The following is a 22794-nucleotide window of genomic DNA, read 5'->3' as shown; positions in this document are numbered from 1 at the left end:
TATCTTTTCTCTATAGTAAACCCATGTGGGCTTTCTTAATATTCAAGGATTCCAAATTTGGCAAGAAGGGAAGTTTTCAAATTATGTGACAGCTACTCAGACTGGAATTAGTACAAGTCACTTTGCTGCATTTATGGACCAGTGAGAGTCAGAGCCCAGCCTTGAGGGATGGGAGAGGGTTACCAAGAGGGTGTTTATCAGGTCTGTTTTTTTGAGGACTTGGTTAAGTGTCCCTTTACCACATTTGGGGAGACCATCCAACACACATGGCTACAACACTAGAGTATCTATTAGGTGCCTAATAAAGTGGAAGATAAGAACCTTACTTTATTATTGGGTAAGACTTTATTTGGGGGCTGTAAATTTGAACACGAATAAAAGTTCATGTCTAGAACTGTGCTTCGGGATCATTCTCCTACTGTTTACATGGAAACCTTGATAATTGAGCATAGGGGTGACATCTGAAGTGCCCACATGAAACGGCTTAGATTTTGACAGGTGATGTTTTCTTTTTCATTTAAGGGTCATAGTTTGCAAGAAGTCATTGCAGGACATACAGAGGGACCAGTTTCAGAACATGATGGGCATTTAGGCTGGCAAGATCTTGGGACACAGCTGTCAGAAGTGAACTTTACTTGTTCTCAGATCTTCAAGCTGCCAGGAGCTGCTGCCTCACCTGAGAATGGTATCTCTCCTGGTGGCTGTGAGTACCAGCTTGTCTCCACAATGTAAGTATGTGTTGGATAAGAAACTTTTCAGGACTTTGACATTGGCAGGATGTCCATCATATATTCCATCCCTAAAAAACAGAATACAAAGATACTGGAAGGGAAGTAACCTGTTGCTAATCTAAGAGAGTTTCTAATGTGTAACCTGTAACACATTAAACAGTTTCCATGTTTAACCACTGACAACCTTTCATGACAAACCCAAAGTCTGTGTGTAACCAAGGCTGATGTTTTTCACATAGTTAGAATTTTCATATAGGAGACTATTCAAATGAGCTTACCTTATTTCTATTTCATGACCCTTTACATCAATAGCCACTTTTTGTGGCTTCTAAAGAGCCTATACCAAAATATATCAAATGGGGATGTATTTTTCTCAGCCTCAAAGTTTATTTTATGTTGTTGTATTTATTTTCTCTACTCTTTTTTTGTGTTTAATGTATTATCATAAATGGCTTTCCTTCATTTTCCAAATCAGGGTAGAGGAATTAATAAATGAATAAATATTAAGTAAGCTCTTTAAGAGATTCTAATTGCTTCTTTATGTGGACTGTCAGACATTTGCATGCATGGTCTTTAGGTGGGCTTGTAAGTATATGTCGGTGTGAAAACTGTTAGTAAGTTCTGGTTTTCTGTATTCTTTTGGCTTCAGGATGTCTCACATCCTTGAGGAAGCACAAGGGTCCCTGCAGCAAGTGTTATACTGGCAAATCTTCTCAGGGATCATAAGGAAGACGTGTGAATTGGCTCAATATGTGAACATGCATGGAAGTTTCCAGAACAGTCTGCTGTGTAAGTTGGGTGGTCTTGATGATAGGAATGTGTGGTGTTTTCCCCACTTAGAAAGATAGAGTTACATTATGAAGTGTTGCTATGCATCATGGAGGGAAGGCTGAAGTGGAAGTCCCTCCAAACCCTGCTAGCTATTATGGTTACTGTGTTCATGGTCTCATTGAGGTTGTGGTCAGACTCCCATACTCAGTCCTTCATCTGGCCAGGCTCTCCCAGCACTAGTCATAAATATCTTTTTCACCCTCAAAATTGTCCTTGTTTAGATGAAAACATTTATTTTTCAAATTGTATTACTTCACTGAGTGTTTTGATTATATTCATGCCTCCTCTAACTTTTCTCAGATCCACTCCTTTCCCTCCTCATCCAACTTGGTGTCCTTTTGTAAGTTTTTAGAACCCGTCAAGACCAATGTGAGCTACATAAATACCCTTGAGTGTGTGATCTTTCACTTGAGTATGGCTGACTTACTACAGGCTATACTCCCGGAGAAAACTGTCTCTACCTCTCCCAGCAGCTAACAATCGCCAGTAGCTCTCTGGCAAGGAGTGTGATTGTATGCTCAACTCTCTTCTCCATGCAGGGATTTGCTCTCGCTTGGGCTTGCACAGGTCTTGGGTATGCTGTCACAACTGCTGTGACTTCATATGCGCAGCTGCCCTGCTGTGTCTAGAAGACACTCTTTCTTTGAAGTCATCCACCTTTGGCTCTTACACTCTTTCTACACCCTCTTCTAAAACGATCCCTGAGCCTTGGGATGGAGGGTGTGGTATGTATGTTCCTTTTAGGGCTGAGCATTTTGAAGTGTCTTATTCTCTACCCTTCATCTATTTGTGGGTCTCTGTGTTAGTCAACATCTATTGCAAGCAGAATTTTCTTAGATAAGGATTGAGAGATGAATTGATTTATGAATATAATGATAAATCTTTATGGGTCAGTTTAATACTACGTTCATTTAGTGAAATATAGTATTAGGTTCTTCTCTAGAGTCTTTGTCTTGTCTAGTTATAGGTTCTTGGCTCAACAATGGTGCCAGGTATGGGTTTCATCTTGTGGAACATAACTTAAATCCAACCAGAAAAGGAGATGGTTGGTTACTCCCATGATATCCATGTCTCTATGGCACCAGGGGGCATGTAATGCCAGGTCAGTCATTAATGTAGCTCACAGAACTCACAGATAGCAATGGAAATTTTTCATTCCTTCTCTGGTTTTCTTTCTTTCCTTCTCCAAACTGCTGCCTTTACACACTGCCAGAGAGCCTTCCTCCTTGGCTCCCAGTTGTAAACCTGTACCCCATAAGACAGACACATTTTGCAGTTCTTTAAGGTTATACTCTGAAAGCTCTGAACTTCGGGGTACTAGATTGTTGGAAGCATCCTCCTGGACTGGATGATCACCCCACATGTTAGCTGTTGTCCTTTACCATCCCATTTTCCTTCTCAGCACCTATTCTTGCTGGTAGTCTTTATTTTTCTATTCCTGCTAGTAAACGTCTTGGATTAAGAAAAAAAAATCTTTCAAATGTATTTTTCCTTTCTCACAGATAATGTCAAGATTCCTTTCTTAGTTCCAGTATTCTGAAATTTCCTGGAGACTTCAGTGAATATGAACTTTGAAAACTGCATTATGCTGTATACTCAGTAGGTCTTTTCGACTTGATAATGAATACTTTGGAAACTATAATACACTATTTCTTTTGTAACTTAAACCCTATATTTTCCTGTCATTCTAGAATGTCTGTTAGCCATCAGTTGTTCCTCTGATATGATTCTCTAGTTTTATAATATTTTGGGGTAATTTTCTGGGACATTTCCTTAATTTTGTTTAAAACACTTAAGATTTTTCAGCTATTTGATTTCTGAGGACTGTCCTAGGCCCTGTAGGTATTCATTGAAAATAGCTTCTTGCTCTTGTTGCAACTATATCCTCACCACAAAACAGTCCTCTTTTAAAGAATGTGAGTGATGATCTTGGTGTTGTTTTTTGGGGCAGGGTTTCTCCGTGTAGTAGCCTTGGCTGTCCTGGAATTCACTTTGTAGACCAGGCTGGTCTCAAACTCACAGAGATCTTCCTCCCTCTGCTTCCCAAGTGCTGGGATTGAAGGTATGTGTCATCATGCCCAGGTTGAGTGATGATTTTATGTTTATTTTTGTTGAGCTCTCTTTTATGTGGAAAATTTCTTTAGGATCTGATGCTCTGATGCTCTGGATGTCCATTCTGTGTAAGAATAAAGCACTTACTGCTCACAGGAAAGTTTATGTGCAAGGGATTCTAGTCAATTGATGGGCTCTGTCCTGCTGGGGTGATCAGGCTGTAAGCCATCTCTCCCGCAGCTGGCTGGTTGTCACAGCTTGGTACAGATGTGTATCTTTTTTTTTTTCTTCTGGGATAAGTTGATTTCTCTAAAGCTTTCAAAAGAGAGTTCTCCAGAAGCCTGTTGACAGACATCACTCAGGTGGAAATGGGAAGACCTGATTCCTTGTAAACAAGGGAGATGATGAGAACTTCATTGTTGAGAACCATCAGATTAAGTAATCCTCCATATTTCCAGTAGGGGTGTGTCATTCACACCATCAGATGTACTGATACTCCAAGCTTAATTCCAGTCAATTCCATTTCCCTAGGTCAGCAAATGTCTAGTCTTCTGCTGACATGGAGGAGGAGTTGTCTATCTGGGGTGATGGAGAGACTATGTCAGAGTTTCCCTCATTAAAAAATGTACCTCAACATAACTATCCATTTTTAGTTCTACCTCTTACATACTCAGTTAGACATTTGTGCTTTAATTCATGGATCTTGTTAAGAGTTACAAAAAGGACCTGTTGAGGCATCCCTTCTTCAAGTACAAGCTCTGACTTTTGTGTTTCTGCCCTGGCCGATTGATCCCCTTTGTCCACTTGCATTCCTACTTGTAGATAGATGTTAGTAGCTGCCAGCTGCTGCTCCTTCCTTTTCTGTCCAATTCATCTGTAGGCTAAATAACCCTCTGTTTTCTCTTGTCATTTTACAGACCTTTGGGGGATGAGTGGAGAAAAAGACATGTGTTTAATCTTCCAATTAGAAGTCCTCCAGGCACAGTGTCTTATCAGTTAAGGAACCTAGAATTGGAAGGTGCTACCTTCCAAGTTTCCTGTCATTTGGATGATCAAGGGGAGAATGGATGTCTATTTGTCTTGACTGTGTTTACCTGACTTTTGGAAAGGAAAGTTATCTTCTAAATCAAGGGTATTATATTTAATTGGAGACTCTAGGGCTCAACAGAGAAGCCTAAAAAGAGCCCAAGTTAGTAGGGGAAATAGACAAAAATAGAGATAAGTTCCAGGAAAGGCTTGTGTTCACAGACAACTCATCGTATTAACCAGGACTTGAAGGATGAATACAACTAACAGGCGGAAACAGAGCTATGTGTTCAGATATTTCTCCTTAGAGTTCTTCAGTCACAATCAGACTAGCAAATCTTTCCACTACAGACTTCAAATTATGAAGCCTTTGACCTTTATTAATTTTAGCTGTCAAGATGGAAAGTTGGTTAGCTAACAAGGGGCTGATAAATAATAAAAAGTATACCGAATATTCCAATATATTTTAGTAGATTATGACATTTGACTTTCTCTCTCTCTCTCTCTCTCTCTCTCTCTCTCTCTCTCTCTCTCTCTCTCTCTTTCTTCTTCTTCTTCTTCTTCTTCTTCTTCTTCTTCTTCTTCTTCTTCTTCTTCTTCTTCTTCTTCTTCTTCCATTATGTGTGCTATACACAGATAATTGCCTACATCCTTGTTACTAACAGCCTGGTCCTTGGAGCAGCAGCAGCAGCTGGCATCTTATTAGCAATGCAGATCACAGCCCCACCTCAGACCTGCAGAATAGTCAAAATGTGCATTTTAAGATATCCAAGGGACATGTAAGCATACAAACATTTGGAAATCACCAAATAGCAACAGGAGAAAACACAAACCACAACAAAACACCCTGCAGCTGTGCGTTCATCTTTAGATTGCACATCACTCATCTCTTCTTCCTCCTTTTAAGTGGGCAATAAAAATGAAACAAAGGCAAACAGTAAGAATGCGGTGTGAGATATGACATTGTTTAGTGAATACCGTACATTGTAGAGTACAGTTTTACTTCGTGGACCAAGCACGTGTGGAGTATGACATCATAGTATGGGTTTTAGAAGCAGATGGACTTGAGAACAAATCTGACAGATTTAATTGAGCCAGCCAGCAGCATCAAGGATATTACTTTTACTCTTGATTGAAAAAAAAAAACTTACTTTACTAGTTTTTTATCCTGGTGACCTAAGATAATATATGTAAGGTACCTAGCAAGAATTGAAAGCGTATGTAATAGAAGCCGCTTCCTTTTCCCTCTCCAGCGAAATGAGCACCTGGGTTGAACTTCTTCACAAAGAACAGCTGAGGAGTTGACCCTGGAGGATTTTATTTTCTTCTTTTGCTTAACAGTTTCCGTTTTATCCCTTGGTTTTCTGACAGCACCAACCTTCTTTTTATTTGCTATCGCACACCTCTGACTTAATTTGCTGGAGTGTTTCTGTCTTTCCCCCATAGACATGTAGTTATTTTAGTGGGAACTTGATGAGGCATAATGAGTGTGAGTCTTATGCAATTTTACTTGAGAAATAGATGCTAAAGAGGTTAAATTGCTCGCTTGAAGTTAGAAATATTTTTGTCTAGAAAAACCCATAACAAAATAAAACATATTTAAAATAGATAAATGTGCATATACCCACGAAACATCTCCATCACTCCCTAACCTCCTCTTAATTTCTTTTCTGACCCACGAGTAATTTACAGGCGTGTTAATCCATTTTCAAAATGTGGGATTTTCAGTTATATTTTTGTTACTGATTTTTAATGAATATTCTTTTAGTCTGTGAACACTCTTTATACCATCAGTCTTGTTAATTTTTTTTGTATGTGTGTATGTTTTGTTTTAGGGTTTAGAGAATTGAGTTTTTGGTAACTGTTTCATGTGTCCAGGAAGGGAATCAGCATTGTTTTGGCACTGAGTGGAATGACTCTTGAATATCAGGTAGTTTACATTGCTAGAATTATGCAAATCTTCCATTTTTGCTGATATTTTGTCTCTGTGTCTAATTATATCTCTGAGCACAACATGAATTAGCCTATTTCTCTTTGTGCTTTGTTTTTCTTTTCTGTATTTTGGAATTCTACCACCAAGTGTGTACTTGTTTGGAATCATTATGCCTCTTTCGATGATTTGATGCCTTTAACATCATGAAATGATAACATTGTCACCTGAATTCTACATTGTTTGGAATTTTATTCTTGTTAATTAGTATTGAGGGTCATATATCTTTTCTTTTTCCTTTTGTCTTTATAGTTTAAATATACTTTTCGCATATAGCGTATGGTTAGTCTTATTTTGTCTATTCTGACAACCTTTGTCTTTTAACTGAACTGTGTAAAGAATAGTAACTATTTTGTGTGGTTCCTGTTCTTTTTCCTCATTCCATCATGTCCATCCATTTTGACCAATTATTTTTCTATTCATATTTCCTTCTTCGTGTGTCTGGAGTTTTTAGTCGGGTGTCAAATATGGATTTGATCCTTATTCTGTGCTAGTTATTTTTTATTCTTATAGTTATTCTTGAAAGAAATTAATATAGCTTAGTCCTTTAAGGTCTTGGCGGCCTAGCCTTCACTATTCTCTCAACGTGAGGATTCAAACACTGGGCCTTTTACATACTACTGAACTACACTCCTAGCCATAGGATTACTTCAAAGTAGGTGTGTTGACCCTGTGACTCTGTGAGCAGCGTGCATCTCAGGATAGCTATGACTATGACCTAATATGTTTGTAGATGATAACATTATATTGTAGCGTCAAGAGATGGACACCTCTGCTTTAACGATTTATTACTCAGCTCAATCATCTATAGAGATTATCTATAACTCTGAAAATCCTTTTTGCTTACGTATAGTAATTTTGTACTTGATAATTTGTGAATTGTAAAATGTTCCAACACAGCTATGAGCAAGAGTATATTCTTGTTATTGTGTGACCACTAAACAAACATCTTTAAGTGTTTTTTTTTGGGGGGGGGAGGTGCAGCTTCCTAATCTCAAGCAGTGTCCTCAGATGCATAATTAGTCCTTACCTGGACACTAGAAGGACACATACTCTTTGCAGAGCCCTCCCTGACATTCTTTCTTTCAGAGTCTAAGCTTCGTCCCAACACAGCATGTCCGCTGAGCTCCAGACCACCTCCTCCTTGTACATGGTCCTCCTGAAAGCAGTGAGTGGGGATAATCACAAGTCTCCTCTTGCATGGAAGGCAGAGGCATCTTCCATGAATCAATGTTCTGCGTTGCACACTGGCTCATTGCTTCCTCATGACCAGAAGCAGTTATCAAACCACAATTTTCCAAACCTTCTTTATTAATTTTTCAAACAGACTAGGTAATCTGCTGTATATTTAGCTTGACCATTGCACTCAGATTGCTGATGTTTCTTTTTAGCTTTCTCTGAGGACTATCCTTGTTATACACAAAGCATGGATTGGAAAGTCATCATTGATAATTATTTTGTATTTTTCAATAATGTTATGAAGTCCCCACTAACTTCCATAGCCAGGTAAGTTTTAAAATCCAACCTCCAGGTATTAACTATCATAAGCAAATGTCAACATAGAGTAGGCATTATTTAATGGCTATGAGTTCAGTTTAAACAGCAACAGTGTTTCATATCAGGCATCTAGTGACCATTTGTCTGTCAACTGTGTGACCATAGGAATAGGATTTTCCTAAACAGTAGCACAGTTATAATAGATGATCTATGAATAAAGCATTTATTTAAGAAAAGCCTGACACTGCTTGACACTTCAATGTAGGGTCAGTGATTCCAGTTGTAGTAGTTGCAGAGGCTTTGGGGAGGGGTGGAAGAAAATATGACCGAATATTTCCTGCTCTGCTATCTCATCACATGTTTTGAGATGGCCTTTTTATGTAAGGTTACACATATTGTGCCACGTTTGAAGCACTCATGTTTGTGGACTATGCTGGGGTTGGATGGGACAGAAGCCTTACATATAATAGAAGAACTCAGACTCAGGAGGGGACCAAACTTACCTGTGAAGTTTGCTAAAGCTGTGGGTGTTGAACCTCACTCCATCATGCTAAATCCTGGATCCAGGGTCCAGGATCCTGTGTGTTTACAAATTGCACCAGAGGTTCTTTCATATACCAAAGTTTGAAAGCCATTCTGCGACATCTCCCTAGACAGGAATTTCTTCAAACTGAGGAAGCTTTCTCCATGGGCCCAGGAGGAAAGAGAGTAGGATGACCTCTGTAAAATCAGCCCCTGTTCATTCTGTGTCCTGAAAACCTCAATTATTTAACGGCTCTAGCAAGAGCAACAAAACCAGTCTGAGTGTGCTCTAAGGACATGTTTTTATTTCATGTCTATGAACTCACTGGAGTTAGTGTGAAATTGTTAAAGGAAGAGGCTAGTTAATTAATTCAGTGTTGATTTAATAGATGAAAATATTAGAGATTAGGTACAACTGATGCCCAAGGAGCTGAATTCAGCATGAGGAAATATGGGCTTTGTTCCTGCCATAGTTAACAGTAGAGCTTTTTTTAATCAAATAAAATCATCTTTCTTCATAAAATCAAAATATTGACATAGGCTGTGCGGTGGTGGTGGTGCATGCCTTTAATTCCAGCAATCAGGAGGCAGAGGTAGACAGATCTCTGTGAGTTCCAGGCCAGCCTGGTATACAAAGAAAGTTCCAGGACAACCAGGGCTACACAGAGAAACCCTTTCTTGAAAATCCAAACCAAACCAAACCAAACCAAACCAAATTAACCTAAACAAACAAATGAACAAAGCCCCTCAAATATTGACAAGCCCTACAAAGCACTGCTATTGGGATAAAGTAAGACTGTAGCTACGAGAGCGCTTCACAGTAGGTATTTGTGGCAGCATTACTCATGCCTTGTGACTTCTACTCTGCTTGTTAAATGTGCTCTCCTCCCCTTCTGTATTAGTTACTTGCTTTATTGCTGTGGCAAAGTACCTGAGAGTTTCATGGAGGAGAGCCTTATTTTAGCTCAAGGTCTCAGGGGATTTCAGTCCAAAGGTCTCATGACCTTTTGAAAGGAAATATAAAAACAAATTCATCAGACAGAAGTGGCAGATTTGTGTTTAACAGTCATACAGATTGATTCATAGGGGAATGTGATTTAAAATGCTTTCTTTTTGGATAACAGGAAACAAATTTTAACTTAAATAGGTGCAGCCATGTTGGGATTTCTAACATAATAATAGATGTTCATATCAGCTTGACCTGAAGTGAAAAATGCGTTGTCTAGAAAATGCTTTGTTTTGATCACTATAAATCATCTTAGAAATTTGAGATGTTGAATTAATTTTGTTCTGATAATAAATCAATTCTATCTGTGTTATAGGGTCTTAAATTTCACAAAGCACCTTTTAGTGGTGGACAAGAAGTTGCACACCCTTGAAAATGAACAGATGAACAATTTTTTGTCTTTTGTGAAGTTTTGGGAGGAATTATTATCCAAGCCTTTTGGCTCATTCACTGGTCCTGAATTTCATAATCTCTTTTCTCTCATGGAGCTTGTTCTGAATAGAAGTATTCTGCGGATAAATCATTTAAAAAGTTTAGAGAGAGACCCACATGATGGTGATGCTCAGAAACTTCTGGAATTTGATAAAATGGTCATTGAAAAAATTCAAAGTCTTAAAAACCATTCGATTAGGAGGGAATCAAAAAACATTTTGAGATTCATAGAATTAATACTTCTTGAAATTAATCCAGATCTGCGAGAATTCTGGCACAATGGCATTTCACAAGAAGAAAGAGCTGAATTTAAAATCTCATCTGCACTTGGAAATTTTTCTGTTCCAGAGTATGAGAAGATTCTTAGCAACAGTTTTAATTTCTCCCAGTTGTTCCATTCCGGTTGGCCCAAATTACCAGCTGTGAACACAGACTTTATACATTTAAGCAAGACTATACTACACAATCTCTATGAATTTAGCATTCTGACACAGGAACAAGTCTCTATAGCTCTGGATACCATCTATGCTCTGCAGAACGCTTCTGAGCTTTTCTCAGGCCTTTCCGAACCCCAAAAACAAGAACTGGATAGAATTTTGACTCGTATAAATGTCTTCAAAGACAGAGATGCAGCTTTACTTCTGCAGACTTATTCTTCATTTTGTCAATGTTTTCATAAATTCCTGAACATTCAGAATAGAGAGTCCCTGATAATTTATCTTACTCAAATCTCTGGACACCTTTTGGATCTCATAAAGCAGTTTAATATCCAAAGCATCAGTAAGGCACTTTTGCTTTTATCGGAGACAACGAAGGCTCTCGGGACAATATCTGAAGTATCTTACTGTCAGCAATTGCTTTCCATTTTAAACTTTTTAGAGCTTCAAGCCCAGTCCCTGATGTCTGCTGAGGGCCTGGTACCAGGAGTGATTCATGCTAGTTTGACAGGCCTCAGGCAGCTGTTTGCAGCTGATGAAGGCTTCCGTGTTTCTTTACTTCAGTATGTCAGTCAGTTCTTTAATGGTTCGACAGAAGCCCTATTGCTGAGTGAATGCTTCATTCTGGAAAATGCAACCACTTCTTCTGTGAATTATTCAGGAGATGAGGGATCTTCACTTCCTTTACCATGGACACAATTTTTTTCAAACCTCTCAGTAAATGGCAGTGTGCTTAGTGAGTTCACGGCCATTCATTGTACCCTTTCATGGATTCAGACATGGACTGAGATCTGGGGAAACATTTCTCAAATATTTAAACTTGACCTGAATATTTTCACTTCTCTTCATGTTGGTATCATTCAGCTTTTGGATGAACTGGAAAATGATGGGAACATTTCTAAAAACTGCCAAGGAATAGTTCCCACTTATCTTACTGCTAGACACATATTAAATTTATTTAAAAATGTAACTCAGGAGAATGGCTTTCATGACTGGGATGGCCTTCTGGACCTCAGGGATCTTTGGGTAGCATTAGATAATGAATTAGCTGTGGTACAATCATTTAACCTGGACCAAGCAGAGAAATCCTTCGTCACCATGGAAACCTCCCTGCACCAGTTGAAGACATTTCCAATGAAAACAAATGCAAGCAGCAAGTTTTTATATTCCCTCTTTGATGTTTTCATTGAGTTGAGCAAAGCTCCAGACTATGTAGATAGAAACGTGGATCTGATCAATAACTTTCTTTCAAATGATCTCACAGATCATAGAGACAAATTTGCAAGTGCTGTCACTGAGCTGAGAGAAACAACATTATTTCTTAGGAATGTATCACAGGATAGAACTTTATTGTCATGTGCTGATATTTTCCAGAGTGTCACTGAGTTGATTTCTGAAGATAATTTATTACCTGTGAACACTTCTAAGAAGCCAGCACGTATTCTGGCCATGTTAAGTTCCATTTTTTCATCCACAAACACAAATAGCAGTCTGGAAGGGTGCATTGCGTGGATACATGTCATAAACCATCTGTGTATGATGTATAACTCAAGTTCTTTACCCAGCCATCTTCACAGCACTTTGGGAAGCTTTAAGGATATGGAGAACAAAATAAACTCTGCATTGAAACTTTTAACTTGGGTCCTAAATAAGAAGATACCCATTTGTCCATTGAATGAGTCAAATCTAAATTGTGTGAATATTTACCTGAAAGACATAACTGAGTTTCTAAATATTATAGTTACCGCAGGCTTAGGAGAAGAGAAGGTCCCCAAATTTGAGATTTTACTAGCTCTCTTCAATGATTCCACAAGGCAGGTAAACATGATCATCAGCAACGTAACAAAAGACTTTGAATTTGCGTCCCAGTCTGACTGGAAGCACTTCAAGGACTTACTTCTGAGACCCATAGAAATAGCAGATGACATTCCCAATCAGTTTCAGAACATTTGGCAGCACATCATCGCACTGGGGAAGGAAATGCAGAAACTTTTAAAAGGCATTTTCCATAGAGTCCTCGGAAATAATTCCTCTTCTAACACCGAAACAGTATTTAGTGTATTATCTACCAGTCCAAAGGAAAGAGATATAAGCCGCTTAGGCAATTCAATTTACCACTTAGCTAATTACTTTGCTCTCCACTTAACTCATGATCTTCAGAATTCATCAGAAATAGTCCCGCATGACATATTGAAAGCTGTGGGTCTTGGTCTTCAACTGACACGGGATGTGTTCAACTCCTTAATGCCTGCTGTCCGTTTCAATATTCCACAAAATTCAGCTCATGCTCGGGTTTTAAAGAAAGTGACATCTCTCATGCATTCTCTCAAGAAGGCAGACATAGAGCTCTTAGTAGGCCAGCTGGGTGACATCAGTGAAAACCTAAGGAGTTTCTTTAAGAATCTCAGCAGATCAGGAGTTGACAATTTCAGGGTCAATATGCTTGCTGGCTTAGTGGGAAAATTTGTAGACAGCTCCCATTCATGGAGTGTTGATCACCTGCTGCGTCTCTCCCGTCTGCTTCCGAAGGAAGTGGTGAGTGCTGTGTTGGATGTATATTATGCCCTCCCCCACATTGTGGGGCTCCTGCAGAGAGTCACAGATAAAAACATCATAGAAAGCCTCAGGGATGTCTATAACTTCACACTTCTTCATGGGATAACCATGTTCAATACCACCAAGGAAGACTTTGCTGATGTGATTAAAACTCTTCTGGATACAGTTGAGTTAGTATCAGACGAGCCAGCCGTTATTTCAGAGGCTTTAATGTGCCTTCCCAGGGTTTGGTGTTCAAACCACACAGCTTCCAGGCTTGAGGAAAACCTTAAGGTAGAAGGCTGTAATGTCCAGGGTCACATATCCTCTTCCTTTTACCACATGGCAAACAGTATACTGGACCTTCTTCATCTGCCTCGCCCAAGTGATTCACAGTGCATGGATGAAAACTCTGGAGTGGAAATAATCAGGAAAGTGGTCTGTGCGATGCATGAGGTAGCAGACTGGAATTCCATTCTCTTGGAGCTGTTGGAGACTTTCCATATTAAAAATGTTTTTGTGAGAACTCTGCAGGGACTTTGGCATAAGGTGTTACCCTTCATGTCACCTTCTGGGAATCAAGGTAATGACAGCATCCCAGAACTCTGTCCTAGTGGTACCATAAAGCAAGATGCTTTGCAAATTATAGAAAAACTAAAATATGCAAATTTTACAAAATTTTTACTGAATGAAAACATGCTGGACAAACTAGGTAACTTAGACAAGATTCTTAACATTACTGAAGGCATAGAAACATCTGCCCAAAGTAATATTTACTTAAATTTGGAGAGATTATTCAAATTGATTTCTGCTGTTTGGAGTTTAAGAAATAGTACTCATTATCTACTCTCACCAATCACAGACTTTCTGAATGCAAATCATACAGATAGGAGCCCAGACTCATTATCAAGTTTAATTAAAAATGATAAAGCAACTTACAGCTTCGAAGAACTATGGTTTGACTTTAAACAAATCATCAAAGACCCAACCAATAACTTGAGTCTAGGACAACTACTTTCTGATATTAACAAAAAGATTCAAGGCATAGCTCTTCAAAACACAACTGTGCAACTTCCGCAACTTCTTGAAATCCTAGATTCATCATGGTTGAAGATTTCAGAAATTATTGAAGGCTTTGTATTTGTCATAAAACATTGGCTCCATGAATACGAAAATGAGGATTACTTTAGGCTAATGCAAAGACTATTCAATGCCATGGCCAGTGGGAATTCAACTGACGTAACTATGTTGGCCAGAGATCTTACTCCATATTTGGGCTATCTCAGAAACAGTACCAGAGAAGGCAATTTTGACGTGGGTACTCTCACCCATATGCTAAATCATGAGCAGCTAACCAACTTCTCAACTGTTCAGTTGCTTCTTGAAAGCATTGTGATGGATTTAGCTAGTAACTTTGCTGAGCGTTCTCAGGGATCAACTCCGAGTTTCAGTGGTACTGACCTTCACATAATGGATTTCATTAATCTCATCTTGAATCACACACAGTCCGAAAATGGAGAAGAAAGTACAGGAAGCACTGAGGATTTCCTGAAGCAGGTTTTGGGGACATTCTTCTCTTCTTTGCTAAATGGAATGCCTGAAAATAAAATATCACTTCTGCTAAAAGACTTCCATAGAGACTTCATTGCAGAGATGAGGTGAGTGCACTTTTGTTTCTCATAGCCATCCTGGTAGTGCATCCCAGCTGGCTCACTTTCTGGAGTAGAGAAATGCCTGCCATAGCTCCTGGACCTACGTTTGGAAAGGACTTTGAAGTGATTTTTGTCACAATGAGTGTTTTATGACACAATTTTAATTTCCACTTAACCGGTAAACATTCAAATCTAGCCTCTGTTCGTCAATTGTGTTGGTTTTTTCAATTCTGATTATAAAGACAAGAAATTCTTTCCTATATAAAGTGAAAAGTTTATTTTGAATGGATTTACATGTACATATGGGATGGTCGCTATTTCAATTATGGTATTACCTGTCTCATCACAAATACAAGATCAAATATTTCTTTCCAATTAACCTAATATTTGTAACTGGAACCATTAAAATAGTCATATTATCTCTATTCACAATCTTCTAAAACCTCTCTTAACATTACCATTGAAAGTTCTAGAGAGAAATCCCCATTTACTCTATGTCATACTATTTGGGAGACTCCCAAGGAGACAGCAACCACACAGCACAGGAAGTTGATTCGTGTGGCTTTGGAGACAAGATAAGCACATCCAACCTCAGAGGGGCAGGGTGCAGGAAGGGACAAACAGAGCAGCAGGAATGCCTGGTGTATCACGAGCTAAAGTTTGCAGTTCAAAGATGTGGTCAACAAGGGGGACCCACAAAGCAAAAGCTGAATGCCTAGCTACTGGGGTCTCAGAGACTCTTATACAGCCTTCTAACGGACTGTTATGGCTGGCCCGTTTAAGACAGTTTGTCTTCTGAACATCCTGAAGTTAACTCATTGGGGATGTTAAACACGGCGCAAGAGTCCTTCTCGGCAGGAACTTAGTTTAGTTTTGGAATCTGTAGCTGGAAGGAGGCATATTTGTGTGACAAAATGACCACTAACCCCCATCCAGTGTGTTCAAGGGAATCTCCTCTGTAGTCCAGTCCTGTCAGACACTTGTAGGAGAGGACATATTGAGGCTAGTGTTCAGCCTCGCCAAGTGGTCATATCACAGGCATCACAGATTGACCGAGCAATCTGCTAGTACTTTTGAAATTCAGAACAAGATACATAAACAGGCTTTCCACTTTTTCAGATGTTAACTAATTACATCAAGAATCATTGTCTAGAGAGACTGCTGTGTCTCATCTTCTTGTTACCCCACCCCCTAAACCCCTTCTTTTTCCCAACAAGTCCCCTTCCTTTTTTTTTTTTTTTTTTTTTTTTTTAGTTTTCTGAGACAGAGTTTCTCTGTGTAGCTTTTGGAGCCTGTTCTAGCACTCACCTTGTAGAAGACCAGGCTGACCTCAAACTCACAGAGATCTACCTGCTTCTGCCTCCCGAGTGCTGGGATCAAAGGCATGCGCCACCACCACTTGCCTCCCTTCCTATTTTTATACTTTCAATGTGTTTGTGACCTGCTACATTTATCTGGGGTTGGTAACATGAGCATGGATGGGGATTGTTGACAAATAGAGGTGTTTCTGTATCCTAAACACACACAAGAAGAGTTCCGGTGTAGAATATAGTATCTCCACAACCTCAGTTATAAAAATTTCACGGATCTTGGCTTAATTTTCACTCTGATCAGAATGTGAGGCTCCCTGTGGCGCTACAGCCTGGTCATGCCTGGTCATGCCTGGTCATGCCTGGTCATGCCTGGTACTGTTTCATGTGAACTTGGATCTGTGAACCTGGTGAGACTATGGTAGAATCTCATTCTAGTTTTAAATGTTGTTTTCTTAAAGTTGAGAACCTCAGAATGTGTTAGTTGGCTTAAAGACTTTTGCTCTTTGAGAATGGCCTTCTTTTTCAAGTTCTCTTTAGGTTTTGTGGGTTCCCCCAGTTTGTCTCTGATAGTTGCTGACATTTCTTTTTTATATTTTTGATACTAGTTGTTTATCAGTTAAATGGACACACACACACACACACACACACACACACACACACACACACACACACCCTTCAATTATCTAATTGGTTCCTCTCCTTTCTTTGTGCTTTGTACTGTTGAAGAGCATTATAAAATTTAATGTAGCCAATTTATCCATCTTTTCCTTATTTGCAAAGCTTAATAACCTTCTTATAGAAGCAAAGGAAAGAAAGAGAACCACTGTAGAGTCTTTCTAGTTCTCTTTTCCAAAAGCAAAGCGTGAGGCTTTTCAGATTGTTGCTTTCAAAGAATCGTCACAGTAGTGCTTAGGACACTCCTTCACTGTTTTCACAATTTGACAGCAAGATGTCAGGCTTCACCTGGAGTTATTTTAGAATCTCAACTCTTCACCCAATAGCATCATTCTATGATACTATTGTAAAACAAAGAATATCATGATATCATCCTGTTTTAATCTTTCCATTACTAATTTATGAGATGTGAAATTAAAAATACATATATTTTCAGTTTTGTCCCCAGAGATAAAATTCTCGAAATTCTGAAACTGGATCCATTCCTTACCTGGATGAATGAAGACCCAATGGTGAACATTTTCTCAAGCTTCAGGACTCTGTATCAACTGATTAAGAGTGCATTTTCATTAGACAACAGAGGACTCTCTGGAGTCCTGAAAGGTATATCTCACACCCATCCAGGGGAGCCCAGGGTGAACAGTGACACTGAAGACCATGTGGACTTCTTTACAGTAGTGACTCAGCTTCTCTCCCAGGCCAATCATTCTGAGGACCTCTCCAAATTCAACCAAAATCTCACGTCCATTCTCCACCTCGTAAGAGAAAGTTCTGCCGAGATGGCTAATATTATGGACATTCTCTTACACTCACCTACTCAGGCCTGCTCCTCCTCCTCTCCTGTGCTCCAACACACTGTGGTTGCTAAGCTAACTGACCTGTTTTCTGTTGTAAATAGTTCATTCCCTCTGAGAAATAGAGAAACACTAGAATCAACTATGAGGTTATTTGGTGCCATTTCCCGAGTTGGTGAAGAAAGTCACGTTCTGGAATCTGCCTTAGAAATATCTAGAACTCTAACGATGCTGGTGACTAACACTGCTGAACTGAGTGATCTTGCCTTATCAGTGGATTCCATGGTAAGATTTCTCAATCTAGCCAAAAAGATCTCAAGAAAGATGGCTTCAATGTTGGGAGCACTCTCCTTCTCTAGTACAGAGGACTCCTGGAAATTCTTTGACACTTTGTATTCCATCATGCTACAAAGTTTTCAACATCATGTGAGACAAGTAACTTCTTCAAAAAAAGTAGATCCTTTCATATTTGAAAAGACAAAGGATTTGTTGATGCCATTTCTTGACTTGGCCTTTGGGATGATTGGAGTCACATCTAACATATCACAGGACTCTGATATTTTCAACATGTCATCTAGTGTCCTTTTGTTTGTCAACCAATCCAAAGATTTTTCTGAGATTTTGGAGGAAATGGCTGAAAATTTAATTTCTACAAAAATCAGTTTGAGAGATTTGGAGCATCTCGTGGTGGTGATTAAAAACAGGACTTGGAATTTTTCTGCTGAGGCTGTTAACTTGTGGGAAGAGATTCTGGATTGCTTAGTCCCTCTAAGTAACATCACTCACCAAATGGACTTCTTGAGGTTTTATGAGCTTTCTTCTACCAGTCGTCCTCAGGGGCTGAGACTGGAGGGAAGTCAGGAAGTGATCCATTTGTTGGATGGAATGCTAACAGATAACAGCACAGAAAGAGAGACTTCCTTGAAAATGGTGATTGACCTCACCTTAAAAGCTCTTTGGAATGGCTTAAAGGAAGATAACTGGGACATTTTTAATCTCCTGTTGACATTTGCCCAGCACCCAAATGACCTTTTAAAAACCATAGAATCAGTTGTAGAGGCCTCTAGCGGAATTAACAGTGACTATGGAGATGATTTAAACCAAGATTTAATTTCCAATCTGTCATTGATCCAGAACATCACTCACTATCAGCTTGCAAAGGCAGTCCTGATTGGTCTCAGCAGAATAGTCCTTTCAAGGGAAGGGCTGCTTCCAAACCGCGCTCAGTGGACACATTTCACACGTACTTTGTTTCACCCAGATGACAACAGTTTTCCTAATTCAGCCACTGGTCAGAATGTTACATCAGCAAAGGATGGGAGGACCAAGGAAGAAATGATGGCAGTTCCTCATGGCTCTGAGCCAATGTCATACTTCCAGAAATTCCTGAAGGCATTATTTGTATTGATTGAACTCTGGCAGAGAGTCCCACAAGCTGATCAAAGGTATTCTAATTCCTATTTTGCTTAATTTATTCCTTACTGTAGAAATCAAGAAGTACTTACATCAAATCAGACTAAGCAGTTTTTCTTAATTTCAATCTCCATCACACTCTGAAGCCAGCATCCATCCACACAGAATGGTCCAAGTCAACAATTTCTTTCTCTGTTTGCCTCATTATTTGACATCTAAGTATGATTTGGATTCATTTTTAGAAACTTCCAAAAGTAAAAGCCTTGTACTCTATTCACTTGTTTCAGGACTGGATATATGCATAGTGTTTGGGAGGCTAGACAGACCATTGCATTTATATGTGTATCACAGCAGTAGCACTAATTTGTGCCTCACTAATATGTATAGTCATCATATGCCAATTAAAAACTAACCTAATGAACTGTTAAACAGTGATGAGTCAGGTATGGTGGTGCACACCTATAATCACAACAGCCCCAGGTACCGAATAGCGAAAACGTAGTCATGAATTCGAAATATCCAGGTCAATAACAAGATTGTGCTTGCAGTTGTAGCTAACCGTATGATAAAAACAGGCAGCCAACAAACTCCTGCTCTCCTGAAACTCAGCTCTAAAGAATGTTTTGCCTCTAAGCCCTCCCATCCCCAAATGTTGGGTCAAAGGACTGGCATTGAGCTCACAATCCTGCCTCAGCCTCCAAAGTGCTGGGATGACAGGTGTGTTCCACCAAACCCTGCTGGAAGCTTGTTCTTAAAAGCTCCAGTGTCACTAAATCCAGCTCTGGCACTAGCCTGCTGCCTTGGGCTGGAGAATTTGTGTCTGTCAGTGTAGAGAACCCCAGGGTGCTGCCCTTGTCTCAGCTCTGATTCCTGGATGTGGCAAGGCTGGCTTCCTGTGGTTCCTACCTGTTAGCTTTTCTCCCAACCCCATATGGCAACTTAGAGATGTTATGTAAATACTTTCTCGTTTACCACCAGACAGGCTGACCTACTTCCTGTCAGTTCTGCTGCTGCAGAACTGTACTTTGAACACGATCATTTTTTATGGCTTGGAAAGATGTCCTCACTTGGTAAAACAGATGTCTCATTATTTCAAAATTTAAATGCTGGCTTCCAAAGCCTCCTGTTTTATCTTGTCATTGTCTTTGATCCTTAAACCGTCATGCTTGAGTGTAGTGTTCTGCTTGGGATTTGCTTTCAAACTGGAGGTAATCTGGGCCCCCTCTGTTCTCTAATTTCAGCTTTCACCTGAGATTTTCAGTTCTCCACAGATAAAACTTGCACCATACATCTTCCTTCCTCCATTTTCTTTTCTTTTCTTTTCCTTCTCTTCTCTTCTTTTCTCTTATCTTCTTTTCCCTCTCCTCTCCTCATCTTTCCTTTTCTTTTTTTCACATAGGCTCTTGCTACACAGCCCAGGCTAGCCATGCTCTTGAGAGCCAGTCTGTTGAGCACTGAGATTATAGGTGTGCACCTCAACATACATACAAGCCAACATCTTCAAAAAATTACCATTTTAATTTTAATTGAGTTATATTTATGGTGAACAAAGTAATTCTTTGTTACATGTGTTAGATATAAGTGATCAGATCCAGCCTCCAAACATTGAAACATAGTTTTTCTAGTTGTTTTGAGATTTATAAGGCGTTACTGTTAACTGTATCCATCTGTATTACTGTGTCATAGAACACAACACTGTTTGCTCCTAACTGGGACTCGCTTTTCTCCTTAATCATCACCCTAGCCTTTAGAAGCCACATTCTACTCCCAATTTTTATGAGGTCAACTTCACTAGGATCCATATGAATGACCACATCTGATATTTGTCATCTTGTCCCTGACTTATTTCACTCAATCTGCTACACTGTTACTAGGAGCAGGCTTTATCCTTTCAACGATTGTCATCATATTATAAACTTTAATGTCCAACTCTTGCATCTCAAGAGAATGGAGCAAGAAGAGAAAGCAGACACCAGGCTTATTAGCAGCAATGATCAAACTGTAGTAGGAAGCAGAAAGCTTTCTGGAGGTCCAGCCTAGTTACCTGCACTTTTCCTTGGTTTGTGCAAAATAAGCATGGTAGAGTGACGAGACAGTTCTTACATGTGACTTAACCTTCTACCCGGCAGCCATGCTCAGAGGTTTCACATTTATCCTTTAACACCGTCATCTGTTTTTCCTAAGTGTTTTTGAGATGTGTCAAGTTTTCCGGCAGCTGGAGAAGCCCTCGGAAGCTGTGGAGACGCTGCACAGAGTGGAGATGCTGGCTCTGCGTGTGCTCATCATCTTTGCAGGTGGGCTGGCTATGGAGGAGGCACTTATGATTGCCCTGTCCCAGTTATCACAGCTTGGCTGTCAGGGAGATGCATAGATTGACTCGGATTTTCATTTAAAACAAAGCACAGGTTTCTTAGCGTAGCTATTAGGCCCAGGGAGGTCTAGCCCACCCTTCCCAACCTCAGTGGCTCCTGCTCTAGCCAAGCTGGATAGCCCTCCCAAACCTGCACTCGCCTCTCTGGTCCTCAGCTTCCCAAATGCTGGGATTACAGTTTTATAACATGATGCTCAGCCTGTGTGCTGTTGTGAGTGTGCTTTCTCTGATTGTAAAGCTGTGTAAATAGACCCTGAGATGCTGGTCGGATGTTCTTTTATTGAATGAGCGAATGCCTGAATAGAAGCCAGGAGCCCTCAGACACTCAGGTTACCCTCCTTGAAATCCTCAGTGTGCCATCTGTTTGTGTGGGGTGTTGCTAAGCATTCAGTCTGTGTGGTAATACTTAGCTTAAGTGACACTGGAAGGGCCATCTACATACTCTGGGCTCTTATTTGGTGTAAGTGAACAGGCTGTGGGGTTGGGGAGGGCATCCCAAAGTGGAGTCTAGCTTGCCCAATGAGGGGAATAAGAATACACACAAAAGTCCACCATCAGAGAGAAAGGCTCACTGGTCTCAGAGTGGACTCACTGGCCTGTGTGGGTGGCCATGGCTGGGATTCAGGGGTATGGAAGAGCATCTGTCTGCAACTGGAAGGAAGGAGAAATGAGACTCAGGCAGGAATTAGCCTTCTAATACTTGTTTTAAAATGTAAACTAAAAAAAATGTGATTTTTTGATACTGTCAGTGGTAATAACTGAAGGAAGATATTGTGTGTGAGAATTAAGGGTAGAAAGGAGAAGACCATGGGACATAAATCTCAAGTAGAGGCATGCCAGCTGAAACCTAAAGGCTGAAGGGATGTGTCTATGTGTTAACTGATGTGTTGCCCAGTGTCTAGAAGGACCCTGACATAGGCACGGTAGACGTTCAACTGATGTTTATAAAAGGACTGAGTGGATTATTGAGTGGGTGCTGGCTGGAGGATGGGCACATTGAGGCCAGGCTACCTCACTGTAAGTAAAGGTAATCTAGTTCCATGTGCCATAAGGCATTACCAGCCAGAGTGTCTGCAGGCACAGAATTAAACTTGGCTTTGTTCAGTGACGTCATGGCATCTGGTCTACTGGAAGAAGAGAGAGCTTGCTATCAAATAGACTGAGTTCTCAGGGCCTCATGCCTGCTGACAGGCAACAGAATCTCTTTGAGCTTCAAAGAGGGTGAACTCACATCTACTTCAAAGAGCAATTGAGAAGACTAAATATGAGGAGAGTGTAAGCCCATGTGATCTCCCAGGGCCCTTTCTGGGGACATGTATGTGCTGAACACATTCTGGCTCTCCTTCCTTGGTGAGGGTGGGGCTCCCTGTCTGCTGCTGCTGGGAAAGGCAGCCCCAGGCTACTGAGAGCTGGCTCTCAGGAGAAATAGGCAGGACTAGCTATGGTCTACTCACTGCTCTCCTTCCAATTCGAATGTTTCCTTGATCCCAGGAATTGACTAACCTTTTGGGTTGAAA

At 40.0% G+C, this 22794-nt stretch overlaps 1 protein-coding gene across 1 annotated transcript in view; it reads left to right on the top strand.

Moving 5' to 3' along the window:
* Positions 1-22794, top strand: part of Abca13 (ATP binding cassette subfamily A member 13) — a 422866-nt gene that overhangs the window by 78620 nt on the left and 321452 nt on the right. Inside the window, exons 14-19 of the mRNA XM_059275000.1 lie at positions 523-728; positions 1381-1520; positions 8022-8136; positions 9972-14717; positions 17136-18938; positions 21091-21200. Of these exons, the coding sequence (XP_059130983.1) occupies positions 523-728; positions 1381-1520; positions 8022-8136; positions 9972-14717; positions 17136-18938; positions 21091-21200 (7120 nt within the window). The remainder of the gene's footprint in view (positions 1-522; positions 729-1380; positions 1521-8021; positions 8137-9971; positions 14718-17135; positions 18939-21090; positions 21201-22794) is intronic.

This window comes from Peromyscus eremicus, chromosome 10 (assembly GCF_949786415.1).
Source record: "Peromyscus eremicus chromosome 10, PerEre_H2_v1, whole genome shotgun sequence".
Classification (NCBI taxonomy): Eukaryota; Metazoa; Chordata; class Mammalia; order Rodentia; family Cricetidae; genus Peromyscus; species Peromyscus eremicus.
The sequence above is the reverse complement of the archived record's forward strand: the minus strand, read 5'-3'. Positions and strand labels throughout refer to the sequence as shown.